The sequence below is a fragment of the Apiospora hydei genome, assembly GCF_038363865.1.
Source record: "Apiospora hydei strain CBS 114990 chromosome Unknown utg000009l_segment0_segment0, whole genome shotgun sequence".
NCBI classification, from domain to species: Eukaryota; Fungi; Ascomycota; class Sordariomycetes; order Amphisphaeriales; family Apiosporaceae; genus Apiospora; species Apiospora hydei.
The window spans coordinates 6746248-6759753 of record NW_027117368.1 but is presented as its reverse complement, the minus strand read 5'-3'; the positions used below and the strand labels follow the sequence as shown (position 1 = coordinate 6759753).

General features: G+C 54.4%; 4 protein-coding genes across 4 annotated transcripts; 2 read left to right on the top strand and 2 right to left on the bottom strand.

The window, feature by feature from the left end:
• Positions 1-2920: 2920 nt before the first annotated feature.
• Positions 2921-4085, bottom strand: PG997_013930 (TPR repeat-containing protein C19B12.01; the record flags this gene model as incomplete). Its single annotated transcript, XM_066818244.1, has 4 exons — positions 2921-3157; positions 3218-3376; positions 3433-3639; positions 3708-4085. 4 exons carry the CDS (start codon positions 4083-4085, stop codon positions 2921-2923), a joined length of 981 nt encoding a protein of 326 aa, XP_066663936.1.
• Positions 4086-4619: 534 nt separating this feature from the next.
• On the top strand, positions 4620-8130 carry PG997_013929 (adaptin N terminal region-domain-containing protein; the record flags this gene model as incomplete). The annotated part of the gene is made up of 5 exons (XM_066818243.1): positions 4620-4663; positions 4728-4758; positions 4818-5516; positions 5575-5803; positions 5861-8130. 5 exons carry the CDS (start codon positions 4620-4622, stop codon positions 8128-8130), a joined length of 3273 nt encoding a protein of 1090 aa, XP_066663935.1.
• Positions 8131-8695: 565 nt separating this feature from the next.
• Positions 8696-11417, top strand: PG997_013928 (aspartate kinase FUB3; the record flags this gene model as incomplete). The annotated part of the gene is made up of 5 exons (XM_066818242.1): positions 8696-8713; positions 9674-9693; positions 9943-10267; positions 10327-11245; positions 11320-11417. The coding sequence occupies 5 exons, from the start codon at positions 8696-8698 to the stop codon at positions 11415-11417; spliced, it is 1380 nt and encodes a 459-aa protein (XP_066663934.1).
• Positions 11418-11774: 357 nt separating this feature from the next.
• PG997_013927 (uncharacterized protein) lies at positions 11775-13055 on the bottom strand (the record flags this gene model as incomplete). Its single annotated transcript, XM_066818241.1, has 1 exon — positions 11775-13055. One exon carries the CDS (start codon positions 13053-13055, stop codon positions 11775-11777), a length of 1281 nt encoding a protein of 426 aa, XP_066663933.1.
• Positions 13056-13506: the final 451 nt, after the last annotated feature.

The following is a 13506-nucleotide window of genomic DNA, read 5'->3' as shown; positions in this document are numbered from 1 at the left end:
TGGAGGGGTTGAACGATGGATTGCGAAGAAAGATCCAGTCCGATCTACAAGCGGCCCCCTCTCTTCTTAAATGGGCCCGAGCAGTAACGAAAGACAAGAAGACGGCAGAGATGAGGACTTTCCAGGTTTGGGGGCGGCTGAAGTCCACCGCTTATTATATAGGTGTCAGCAAAGCATTAACCATGTATGTACTACGACATACACCCTACCTACATGCCCGTCTACATTCCCTATCTTACCGACTTACATGAAGCTGGTGTATTTGCCTGACCTAGGCATTGATGGAGAAATCGTGTCTATGTCGTAGCTAAGTACCTACTTAGCCACCCAGTAGTATGCACATGGTATGCCACGACAGGGCTCTCCGTCTGTCCGTCCCGCCGTGTTGTTGACAAAAGGCCGAGAGGGGAGGATTCAATCTAGCCTACCTGCTGTGTCTGCTGCTGTTGCCGCTTGCCTGTGGGCTTCAACAGCATCCGAGATGACGGTGTGTGTAATACAGCTAGCTGTAGCTAGCGACGTAACGTCTCGCAGCCCAGCCCAGCTTGCCCAGCCCGCCAGCTCTCTTTCCTTGGGGGTTTCTCAAACCGCGACGGCAGCTAGCCAGCTTCTCGGTAAGTTGTGGTTGCTGATTACTAGTCCTCACACCTAATAAGTGTGTGCCCAAGGGAGCCAAGGTTGGTCACGTTGTGCCTAGCATCTAGTGCAACTAAGGTAGGTAGGCGTTAGAAGGGATGGGAGCAGTGTGCATCCATCAATCATGCTTTGTTGACCTCCTCCAATTCGATTGTTTACCTACATGCACACACTTCTTTGTCATCGTTTCATCTTATTAGCAGGGAGTTATTCACTGCACGCACAACTGGTTGCATTCTACAGTAGCATTTTGCAGACGGATTGCCGGTGTCAGGCGGTGGTCTAGACAGAGGTCTGTAGTGGCAACGGTCTATAGTCGGGGCCTTTATACATAACAACTATAAAATACTCCTCAACCCTACATTGTAAGCTACCAAGTGGAAGGATATTCTGGAACTGCGATCGGAACCTCGAGCCACAAGTGGGCACCCAGCTCGCGAGGGCTTCCTTGTTCGTTCGGGGCAATCGGAGGGGAGAGCGCGCACGGGGCGTATGTATGTATGTATGTAGTTATCAAGTACTGGGCAAACTGGGGGCGCATTGATAGACGGACGGTGCTTGCGGCGCGATGGACCCAACCCCGGCATCTGCTTTTCTGTGTATCCAGTCGCAGATCAAGAGATGTGTGCCGTTGTATCGAGCTTACCCGGACAGACCACGACTTTGAATATGTCAGACGCCAAATCATTACGAGAATATCTGTAGTATAATGTACATAATCGCTATATCCAATACTGTCACATGTCGTCATGTTTTTTTCTTCTACCTGGTCTATTTTTTGACTTGACATCTGAAACCTCCTGTGAAGCGACAACCGATGTCAGTCAAGACTCAATGGGCCTTCCTGACTGGCGGGGTTGGAGGGGCAAAGGCAAGGTGGCAGGGTGGCAGGGAAGGGTGGTGGGAGGAGGAAGAGCACACCGCTGTTGCTATGGGCACTATCTGGGCACTACTACACTGCTACTTTGCCCTGCCCCTCACTCCAGTCCAGTTCAGGGCCCGGCTCGTTCTAGGCAACTTGCTGTTGCGGGCATAGCCGATATGCAGCACTTCACTCTGAGGTGCATGAGGCTCATGCCCAATGAATTGTCCGCTGAGACCGACAGCTCACCTGTGCTTGCGTCAACCACTCCTCCTCCCAACGTTAGGGGAAGCCGCTGAAGTAGGTAGAACAGGCAGCTTCGTCGTCCTAGCCAATAGGCCTTCAATCAGCTGCACGCATGTCTGATCCCCGCTGAATGGTACGGTTAGAAGTCCAGCGAGGCTTAGTACATGACAGTCTAATTCGGTGAGTCTGTCTGTGAGTCTGTCTGGCACACAATACTGCCAGCCAGAATATTGTAGAAAAACAAGGAAGCCGGGTCAGACAGCCTGAGTGAACCAACCGATAGGTTTCAAAACCCCAGGCTAGGACTAGTCCTTCTGCCAAGGTCGAGTCACTTGCTGCTACTATACCGTCCCCGATATACGCAAGTCACCGTTTATGTGTTTACCGAGCTGTCTCCACGGTATAGAAGATCTCATACGAGTATTAATAACGGTCGAGAACGCGTACACCAGCCCCAGGCATACCAAGAAAGGACAAGCTACAGGGCTGGGGTGGATATGGAGTAGCATGTCTGCATCGTTGAACGACAGTGTTCGCTGCTGACTCGCTGAACGGCCATGACTGGCAGACTGGCCTAAGTGGAACCTACAGTAGCTGGTGGATGTGAGCCTTGGCTCCCAGCCCGGCAATAGCGAGCCTAATGAAACGCCTTGCTGCCCAAGCTTCGACCGGTTCCGGTTCATCGACATGAAGGTAAAGACACGGGTGGGAGGGACTTTTCAGCAACTTTCGGGTGAGAGTTCCTTTCGAATGAGGGTGCCAAGCGCATGCAAGAGCCGCCTCGTCTCTCGGTCAATTACTGTCTCCTGCTGCCTCGCCATCAGCCTCCGCGTCCGTTGTGGACGACTGGAGCCACGCCAGAGGGGCAGTGGGCTCATCTAACGAATCTACATCATCCCACCATCTTCTACCCAATAGCCCCTGGCTGATTGCGTGCTGCTAGCTTTTGGTAGGGTATCAATTGAGTCGACATTCTGCAAATACAGCGCGCGTACCTGATCTGCCAACAATAGTGGCAGTTGGTGGCTATCATGGTTCCCGGCCGGTCAGGGGTAGAATATCCCGACTTGTTGGCTGCATGGTTTGCTGTGAGTCAGTACAGCACAGGCATAAGTGACTGGATCACCAGATCGAATCGTAGATTTGGCACCTTGCAGGCCCGCCAGCCCGCCCGCCTTAACGAACAGTCGTGCTGGAACTCTTCTCTAGTAGCTCTTTGGCCGCAGCAATCTCGGCTTCGTCAAAGCCCTGCCAACCCTTTTCCCCGGCTGTGAACCTCCGCGTAATCTCCCCGAGTTTCTCGGTGGCCAGCCCATCCAGCTTCTGGAGAGTGGACAAGTTAGGCGGCGCGAGACCATCACTTTCCGCCTGTTTTGAGGGCTTCGGTGGGTCATTGAGAAGCTGTGTTGTTGTCTTCCTAGAAGTTAGTCCAACCGCCTTGCTGGGTCAATACGGAGGGTCGTAACAACATACTAATTTCAAGCCGTAATAGCCACGTAGGTAGTCGTCACAGAGCTCGATGCTCCGGCAAAACCGTTTGAGTGCTTCACCTAGTTGCTTGGCGCTATCGTTCTGGTCCCCCGATCCCGATTTGACGGACATGAGGAGCAACTCTCCTATTCTGGCGTAGATCTAGGCAGCCGCGTTAGTGACCTGGCGCTTGAGGGTAACAAACGTCCCATCCTTACATTCCACGCGTTCGGCTGCAGTACAAGTACCTCCTCCAATGCGAAGATGGCCTGAGAGTACAGTCCTTGGGAGAAGTAAATATCACTCAGCTCCGACCAAGCCTCGCTGTCAGTGGGAGAGAAGTCGAGCAGCCCAATGAGGGCTGTGACTGCATCCGAAATGCGACCGATGGATCGCAGGAGGGCGACGCGGCGCTTTACGATAGGCTAGAGAACAAGCTGTGTTAGACGGTTGCACAGTAGATAGACCAAGCGATGTATAAGAGGCAGCCTACTATGTTTGTCGGATTCTCCTGCAGCAATGCCTCGTATTCCTTCAGTACGACTTCGAGTGTGGCGTCGTCTGTGGCATCCGCTTCCTTCATCAGACCTATCAAGGCCATGACGCGCTCGTTGTCATCGCCAAAGCGATTCACCAGTCGACCGAGACACAGATGCGCCGATTCTTCGTCTCCTGTGCGAAGGCATGAAAGCAGGAGGTTCTCGTATATCGTCCACAGCTCGGGTGTTTCGGGTGCACTGAAGAGGGATGAAAGGGCCGACGCCGTTACCGCTCCCGGGGAGTTCTTGATTATGATAGGAGCTTGCTGTGATAGTTGCAGAGCAGTCGCGGGAGACAGATGTCCCGGCGGTCGGAGGAGCGAGGACGTCATGGTTGATTGATCGAGAACTGGAGGAATCGCGTTCCAATGGTGTTGCGATAGGAATTCTAGGGGTCCTCAGGCAATAGGTTTGGAAAAAAGGTCGTTGTCGGTCGGTGGTCACGGTGATACAGAGCTATGTCGCATCGAAGCTCGAGTTGCATGCACATTCATTCACATGTGGCCACTGTAAAGGTGCTGGGCAGCGTTCGGTGACCCAGTAATTCCGCCGTGGATTAGGGAGCTTGAGAGCCAACTGGCTGGAGCTGGGATGGACTGGGGTAACCAGTTGCAGGCTGTCTTTTAGCGCAATTACGTCTTTAAACCCGAGCACGAACTCCAAATGGGATTCGTTGCGTGCGTACCTCTGACATTAATTGGAGGGGCACAAGACCACCTGCAGTCCCTACCTAACCTACATCTGAAGTTGATCTGGCCTACGACTCGACCCTGCAATAACGACCAACATCTTTCTCGGCACATCCGCGATGGGCCCCTACCGAAGCTGATCGGCATCTCGTTCCTGGATGTGTAGCTGTCGTCATGATGGCCTTCGGCCCAACACGAACCCACACCGCAACTGATAACTAGTAGCTTGCCGACAGCTCTAACTGGCTTCATCCCACATACGATAAGACAACTACACGTAGCCAGCGCCGGTGCAAGGCGCAAACGCCGCAAACATGTACGTTATAGATGTTGTATACTCTTGCTGCCATTCGTTCTTTCGCTAACAATATCCAGGTTCGAAAAATCACTTTACGACCTCATCCGGGGATGCGAAACCATAAGGGCAACGAGCGCGAGTACATACAGAACTGCCTGAAAGAATGCCGGGCCGAAATTCGATCCCAGGACCTGGACCTCAAGGCCACGGCCATGCTGAAGCTGGTCTACCTAGAGATGTTCGGCCACGATATGTCGTGGGCTTCGTTCCACGTCTTGGAAGTCATGGCATCGCCAAAGTACCACCAGAAACGCGTAGGCTATCTCGGCGCCGTGCAGAGCTTCCGCCCCGATACCGAAGTCCTGATGCTCGCGACGAATCTCCTCAAGAAGGATCTCACGGGAGCTTCGACGACTACTATAGCGCTTCCAATCGTCGCCCTCCCTCACTTGATCACCCCCTCCTTGGCGCTCTCGACCCTCTCCGACCTGCTTCCTCGGCTCAGCCATAGCAACCCCACGATTCGCAAGAAAACTATCGTTACACTGTATAGGCTAGCTCTAGTGTTCCCGGAAACATTGCGCGCGGCATGGCCAAAAATAAAGGAGAAGCTTATGGATACAAGGGAAGACCCCAGTGTCACGGCGGCTATTGTGAATGTGGTCTGCGAATTGGGCTGGCGCCGGCCCAATGACTTCTTACCTCTCGCCCCCAGGCTGTTTGAATTACTTGTTGATAGTGGCAACAACTGGATGGCTATCAAGCTGATAAAACTGGTAAGTGCTATACATCCTGGGCATTGGGTACGCAGCTTTCATACTCACTGTTGTTTAGTTTGCGACTCTCACTCCCCTCGAACCGAGGCTGGTGCGAAAGCTATTGCCTCCTTTAACCGAAATCATTCGCAGCACCCCTGCCATGTCACTATTGTATGAATGTATCAATGGCATTATCCAGGGAGGCATTCTGGGCAGTGGCGACGATGACGACGGAAGAGAGGAGATTGCGTCTCTCTGCGTCAGCAAGCTCCGCAGTATGATCATGGTCGACGGCGACCCTAACCGTACGTTTGAGATATTGCCGCATACTAAAAGGGGCTATCACTGACATTTATTTATAGTCAAATATGTGGCACTCCTCGCTTTTAACAAGATTGTGGTTACACACCCTTGGCTTGTTGCTCAGCAAGAGGATGTAATTCTCGAATGTATCGACAGTACGGATATTTCCATTCGCATCAAGTCGTTGGATTTGGTGCAGGGCATGGTCAGCAGTGAAAATCTGATATCCATTGTCAGTCGCCTCATGAGGCAGCTTAAGAGCGCCTCGCCAGAGAATGGACGGAACGCCACCGTCGACCCAGCCGATCTGGATTCGGACGAGGAAGCTTTGGAGGAGACCATTAATCCGAGACAGAAGAATGACGGCCAGTCACAGCCGCTGCCGGATGACTACAGGGCCGATGTGATCAACAGGATCCTGAATATGTGCTCACGAAACAACTACAGCAACCTTACAGACTTTGAGTGGTACATAGATATACTCACCCAATTGGTCCGTATGGCTCCCTTGCCCCGGCCTACAAACGACCTGGAACCAGCTTCTGCTTCCAAATCGAATATTGGGGATGCGTCGGAGCGAATCGGCGACGAGCTGAGAAATGTTACTGTCAAGGTACATGCCATCCGGCCAGCGTGTATCGAAGCTGCGAACGCCATCCTGGAGCAGTTCAATAAGGACGCGCCAAGCGGTCACCCTGTGACATCGGGTGCTGTGAAACCGATAGCCTGGGTTATAGGGGAGTTTGCGACCGAGACAGTATCCCCAGATGACAGCCTTGGGTCATTGTTGCAGCTTATCCCTCGGGTCACATCTCCGGAGTCGTTGGCTGCCTGTTTGCAAGCTGCCACGAAGGTCTTTTCCCTTATCGCGGGTGACAGCATAGCTCCGTGGACTCCCGAGAGGAAATCCATGATATCGTTGCTGATGGCCCGCATAATTCATGTCTTCGAGCCTCTGGCTATGCATCCGAATCTTGAAGTACAGGAGAGGGCCGTTGAATTCATCGAACTGCTCAAATTAACAGCCGAGGCGGTGTCTGGTCAAGATGCTGCCGGGGAAGCATCAGATTATGCCCCTTTACTGCTTACACAAGCGATGCCATCCCTATTTGTAGGCTGGGAGTTGAAGTCCGTCGCGGCTTCGGCCCAGAAGAATGTACCTTTCCCGGAGGGCCTGAACCTCGACGAACCTATCAACCCAAACCTGAACTCTCTTTTAGCCAATGCCCAGCCGCTCAGCATACCTGCAGAGGAAGCAGACGAGTTTGAGATATACTACAACAAGAGGCCACCACCCACAAGTATAGTTTCGGAGCCCGCTATCAATCGCTTGGTTGAAAGTCGAGAAGAGGTTGCCGGTTCCTATCAGCAGCAGCCAACAGAAGACGCATACTTGGACCCAGATATCCTTGCCAGGAGGAAGGCAGAGCGCCGCGAGAGGAACAAAGATGATCCTTTCTACATTGGTGAAGGCAGTAGTCTCACTGGCACATCGACACCCATACATAACATCCTCCAGAACTCCAACGGCCCCGACTTGGACGTCGATTCGATCCCTATCATGGAGCTGGATCTCAATAAGCTGAACGCAGGCATCAGCGGTAGTGTCCCGTCTCAGTCACGCAAAGCCCCTCGGCCGAAGCCGCCGCGGCAGAAGATCGTCATCGCCGCCGACGAGAACCTGGCGGGCAGCGGTGGTTCCACACCTCGCCACTACGATTCGGAGAACAACTCGGACAGCTTCACCAAGTCGCGGGCCAAGCAGCTGAAGCAGTCGGTCCTCCTCGGTGTCGATTCGACCAACATTGGGTCGCTCAACCTCGAGGCGGAGCCCGACAGCCGCGGCTACGACTACGAGGCCCAGCAGCGCGAGGAGGCCGAGATGGCGCGCGCCATGAAGGAGGTCGAGCGGCTCCGGTTGGAGATGCAGCGCGCCAACGAACGCATCCAGGTGGCGCAGGGCGTCGATGCCGAGGGCACGGTGGTCAAGAAGAAGGCGAAGAAGAAGTCGACTGCCGTTGCGCCAGCTGAGGGAGAGGGCGATTCCGGGGCTGCAGTCAAGGCGAAGAAGAAGAAAAAGAAGGTAGTGGTTCCGGCAGACGATGGTACGGGCAACAAGGACCAACAAACGCGCACCGCCCCCGTCAAGGAGGCGGCAGAAAGTACTGGGGAACCCGCGGCCGTGAAGCCGAAGAAGAAAAGAAGAAGGCCAGAGCAGCGGAGATACAGGATTGAAGCTGATCGCGAGCTGTCTGCCCAGCCTTCTCACGGTTACGAGTCGAGCCTATTGGAGCACTTCGCTCCGCCTTGTACCTATGATAGAAGATAGCGGGAGTTTCACCCAATGTACAATCGGCCGGAAGAGGCCCGGCCGGGTGAGAGCTGCGCCGGCCCCGCTAGCCAACATTTGGATGTTAGGAAGGCAGAAGGACGAATATCCATGCCTCAAGTGAAAAGCGCGCATCGATTAGACCTATAGAGAGCCTGGGAATCATTTTAATGATGCAAAGCATTTTAAAGCACAAAGACCACGTTTCTCTTCGATCAAAGAATGGAATGAAGTATGACCGATAGCTGGTCTACTACTGTGTCGGGCGTATGCTGCCTCAAGCGAGACACATGTGTGAGCAATAGTATGCGAGGTGGAGGTTAGCAAGGACACTCTATCGCATTGGTGCATTCGACTATGCATTTGGTGGCTGGCTTCCTCGTATGACCGTCGGGTTGAGTCAGAAGCATGGCATACCGGGACGGGAAGAGAAGGAGCAGCTGTTGGCTGTCGTCCAATCTCCGTTTTACATCCGATTCGGACGACATCGTAAGGTTGGCTGTCCAGTTGTCTATTGGGTGGTAATCACCTAGCTTATATACACCGCCTACCGCATCAGTCTCGTATGGTGAAACTAGTAGAGGTATGTAGTTCTGACAGTAGCAAATGACATGTGGCTATCGAAAAAGACGGACTATCTCAATTCAATGGCCCGGATGCCAGGCACGTATTCCGTATATACATAGAGGCCAGTTACGTACGGTATGGCTGGCTGGCTGTATACTCCAACCCCACTACCTGCAGACCAGGGTGATCAGTGATCAGCCCCGCTGCGACGCTGGGCTGGGCGGGACAGTCAGTGAGGGCCCGACCTGAAGATGCGGGAGTCACTGAAGGGTTTTTTTAGCCTCCGATTCGGAACCTAAAAAGTCAGGTAGCAAAGCAGCGCAGCAAATGGGATGGATGTCGCCATTCCACTTTACGGGGTCAAAATGTATTTCTGGCCGTACCTGGGACCGGGGCCCTTCCATCAAGTATCTTAAAGAAAGCGAGCACAGGACATGACATAACGCGGTGGATTTTCCCTTCGACTGACTCTAACCTCCTCCTCTGTTCCATACTTACATATACTTGCTTACTTACGTACTTACTTGCAATATTCACAGCCGTTGCGGTGACTCCTTGTACTCTCGTTTGCATACCTAGCCAGATTCTCTCGTTGTTCTGGTTGTGCGTTGTGTACATATTGCTCTCGAAAAAGTGTAATTTGTGGTGTCTTCGACTTGGAAGACTGGACGAGAGCGACTGCCCCGCGATTTGTTGCCTTTGGCGGAATAGCACACCAGCAAGCAGGAAAGCCACCATTGGGTTTGCGCCAGAGACGAAAAAGTCGAGCTCGCCTGCGCCGAAACTGCCTTTACCATGTCAGACTTCGAATTCAGCAACAATTCTAGCAATGGCTGGATAATACAGAAATTTGGCGGCACCAGTGTCGGCAAATTCCCAGACAAGGTATTTTGGAATCCCTCTGCCCCTCCTCGCCCTGTCAACCGCCCTTGTCGAGAGAGCGTTGCGACTGATTACATGGCTTGTGTTCTTGCAGATCGCAGAAGACATTATCCGGTACGTGCGATTCCTGGCTGGCATAGGCCCCCGCCCTTCTTGTACGACGACACCCAACTAATGGGACATTGGAACAGAGCGAGCCTTGCTTCCAATAAGGTCGTCGTTGTTTGCTCGGCCCGGAGCACTGGGAAGAAGGTCACCGGTACCACAAGTCGGTTAGTCACCCTATACCCCCGAGCGTCGCATTGCGCAATCGGAACCGCCCCGTCCGCCAGATCTATCCTAACACGATGCGCCATTGTCCAGTCTCCTCGAGGTCTACAAGAAACTCAAGGCCATTGCCGCCGCCACCAGCAACGAAACCACCCAGAACGAAATCCTCGACGACGTCAAGGTTGCCGTCCAGGAAATCTGCAGCGACCATGTCTTCGCCATTCAGTCTTTCATCAAGGACCCTGCCTTACAAAAGCAGGTCACCGCCAATATCGAAGACGACTGCCAAGAGTTGGTCGACTACGTCATTGCGGCTAAGCGCTTCAATCTCGAGGTCAACGCGAGGTCGAAAGACCGGGTCATCAGTTTCGGCGAGAAGCTGAGCTGCAGGTTCATGTCATATCTGCTCAAGGACAAGGTACGGAGGTCGCGGCGTGCCCCTGATTCTTCCGGTGCCCTCGCTGACAAACGCCACAGAAAGTCGATGCCGAATACGTGGATCTTGCCGACATTCTCCATTATGACAGCTCCGAACGGCTCAGCCCGGCTTTCTACCGAGAAGCCGCTGCCGCGTTCCAGAAGAGGATAAATGCGTGCGGGGACAGAGTGCCTGTGGTGACGGGCTTCTTCGGTACCGTCCCTGGAAGTCTTATGGATGGTGACATTGGACGGGGCTACACAGATCTATGCGCAGCTCTGGCCGCCGTAGGTCTGAAGGCCGAGGAACTGCAGGTGTGGAAGGAGGTGGACGGTATCTTCACAGCAGACCCAACTAAGGTCCCGACTGCGCGCCTCCTGAGCTCCATCACCCCGTCGGAAGCTGCCGAGCTCACATTCTACGGCTCCGAGGTCATCCACCACCTGACCATGGACCAGGTCATCAAGGCCGAGCCGCCGATCCAGATCCGTATCAAGAACGTCAAGAACCCGAGGGGCGCCGGTACCATTGTGCTGCCCGATCCCGTACAGTCGCCGGCACAGGAGATCAAGAGGTCGAGACCTTCGGACGCATCGCTACGGAAAACACCGAGACGTCCCACGGCCGTGACCATCAAGGACAACATTTCTGTCATCAACGTGCATTCCAACAAGCGATCCATCTCGCATGGTTTCTTCGCCAGGGTTTTCGCTATCCTGAACAACCACCGCATCTCTGTGGATCTCATCTCGACCAGTGAGGTCCACGTATCCATGGCCATTCATGCCACCAACTCGCCAATCTCGCAGCTTGAAGCGGCGAGGGAAGAATTGGAGGGCTGCGGAGACGTGAGCATGCTCCACGACATGGCCATTCTAAGCTTGGTTGGTGCCGAGATGAAGAACATGATCGGTATCTCTGGCCGCATGTTCTCGACTCTGGGAGAGCACAATGTTAACATCGAGATGATCTCGCAGGGTAAGTCATTGCTTTTTGTTTCACTGCCAGCCAATTACGAGTGATAAATTTACTAATTGTTGTTTTGATTCTAGGTGCCAGCGAGATCAACATCAGCTGCGTGATCGACGCGCGGGAAGCTACGCGAGCTATGAACATACTACATACCAATCTGTTTACGTTTTTGGAATAGATCGATCTACATAGAGTCGGTTGATTTAGATCGCATTTGTGTTTGTTCTCCGGCGTTTGTGGCTGGCTTGCACTTAGAATTCCAGCCCGGAATGGTCCGGTTTCGGAAAAAAAGGGGGCGCGTGGGGAGCTTCAAAGAAAGGTAGTCATTGGCTTTTTGTAGAGATATCAGATTGCATTTGATAAGCACCTAAGACAACACATCATGCAATTAAGAAATTTCATTTTTTCAGAGAGAAGTAAACTGTTAACTAAGGATACCGCTTCTGTTGTCTGTATATACTATGCCACAGTGCCTTAACATTCATTTTCCAGATGCATTATGTACAACCTACCTTGAACACCTACCTGTTGATACTTAGATTGTGGGGAGATCAATGGCACGCATCAGGTTCAGGGCCTCGAAGAACCACTCGTAGCCCAAGGCGACGCGCTGGGGATCAGGACCGACCAGCCCGACCGGGTGGTATGCCCTGTAGGCGTCGAGCTCGGGTTTCAGCTCGGTGGCGAGGGCCTGGATGTCGGCCGGGTCCCAGTTGGAGCGCAGCAGGTCCTGGGGCGGGTTCATGTTGCCGTGGCGCCAGGACGCGACGAGCAGCACGACGACGTAGATGACGATGGCCGGCCGCTCGTTCTCCCAGCCGGGGCGGCGGGCGAACAGGGTGGCGGCGGCGCGCGCGGCTTTCAGGGTCTGCGGCATCATCGCCCCCTGGGCCTGCTGCGCCAGGAGCAGCGACGCGTTGCCGCTGTAGCCGAAGTCGGGCCGGAAGAGGTCGATGAAGTTCTGGCGCGGGAAGGTGTAGAGGCAGGCGCCCTCGACCGGGCCGTACACCAGGTACTCCCACGAGCCCCAGAGCAGGGGCAGGCCGTGGTAGCCCAGGAAGCGCAGCTCGGTCACGTTGTGGATCTCGTTCCAGGGCCGCAGGCGCGTCGTGTCGAGGATGGCGAGGCGCGACGAGCCGTCGTCGGGCCCGCCGGCGTAGCGGAGGGCGACCTGGGGGGACTGCGACCAGGAGGAGAAGGGCGTCATGCGGACGACGGGGTCGTCGGTGTTGCCGGTCAGGTGCGCGTCGATGACCTCGTCGCGGCGCGGGAAGTCGCGCATGGCGAACTCGGGCACGGCCGTCGGCTGGTCCAGGAAGTAGTGCGGGATGATCTTGTCCCACTGGTTCAGGCGCGGGTCGCCGCCGCCGCTGCGCTGGGAGTAGCCGCGGAACAGAAACCGGGGCAGGGCGGCGGTGTCGAGGCGCTGCTGGCGCGCGGCGTCGGACATGTCGAGCTCCGTCACCAGGCGCTGCTCGTCGGGGTTGAGGACGGGGCCGCCGAAGCGCTGCCACTCGCGCGTCGCGGTGTGCGGGTAGTTGGCGTAGTCGCCCTCCTGCAGATCCGTGGGGACGTCGTGGTGGCCTCCCTGTAGCTCGGGGGCGTAGATGCTGTAGACGGAGGAGGAGCCGTCGACGATGGCGGGGGCGTCGAGGGTGCCGTCGTTGTTGTTGTTGGCCGTACCGCTCGTCTCGGCGGCGTCGTCCGCGGGGCCGGCGCCGAACAGGAGGCCGCCGGCATCGTGGTTGATGTAGAGACCATAGCTTCCAAAGATCTCGTCCAGGCTGACGTTGGCGGTTTTGCGGGTGGTCTGCATGGCGGGTGGATAGATAGATGTAGATATGGCTCTTGTTGCTTCTCGCGGCGGTTCCGGGCTTGGAGCTGTAGGATGGGGTGAGTTGGTTTGTTGTAAATGCAATAAAGTGATGATGGTGGTGGTGTTGATTTGTCTTCTGAACTTCCCTCATGTAATGGCCGTCCAAGGAGGTGGCTCTTATACGAATATGGTCGTGATGCCTCTCGTTGATACAATGACATTGTTTCGGTCATCCAATACAATGGCTTCGTTCATCGTCCTTTGTCCTCTTTACAGCTGTTGTTATGAGGAGCAAGAACTATTGTAGCATATCGGAGGTGTGTTTTCTTGTATGAGCAGGACCGCATTGGACCATCGTCTGCTCCTCCTTTGATTTGAGTCTTCCTTTGTGATACTGGCTAGACATCATAACACGAGAGCTCTCTTCCCGTCATGGGCGTCAAGATCTATC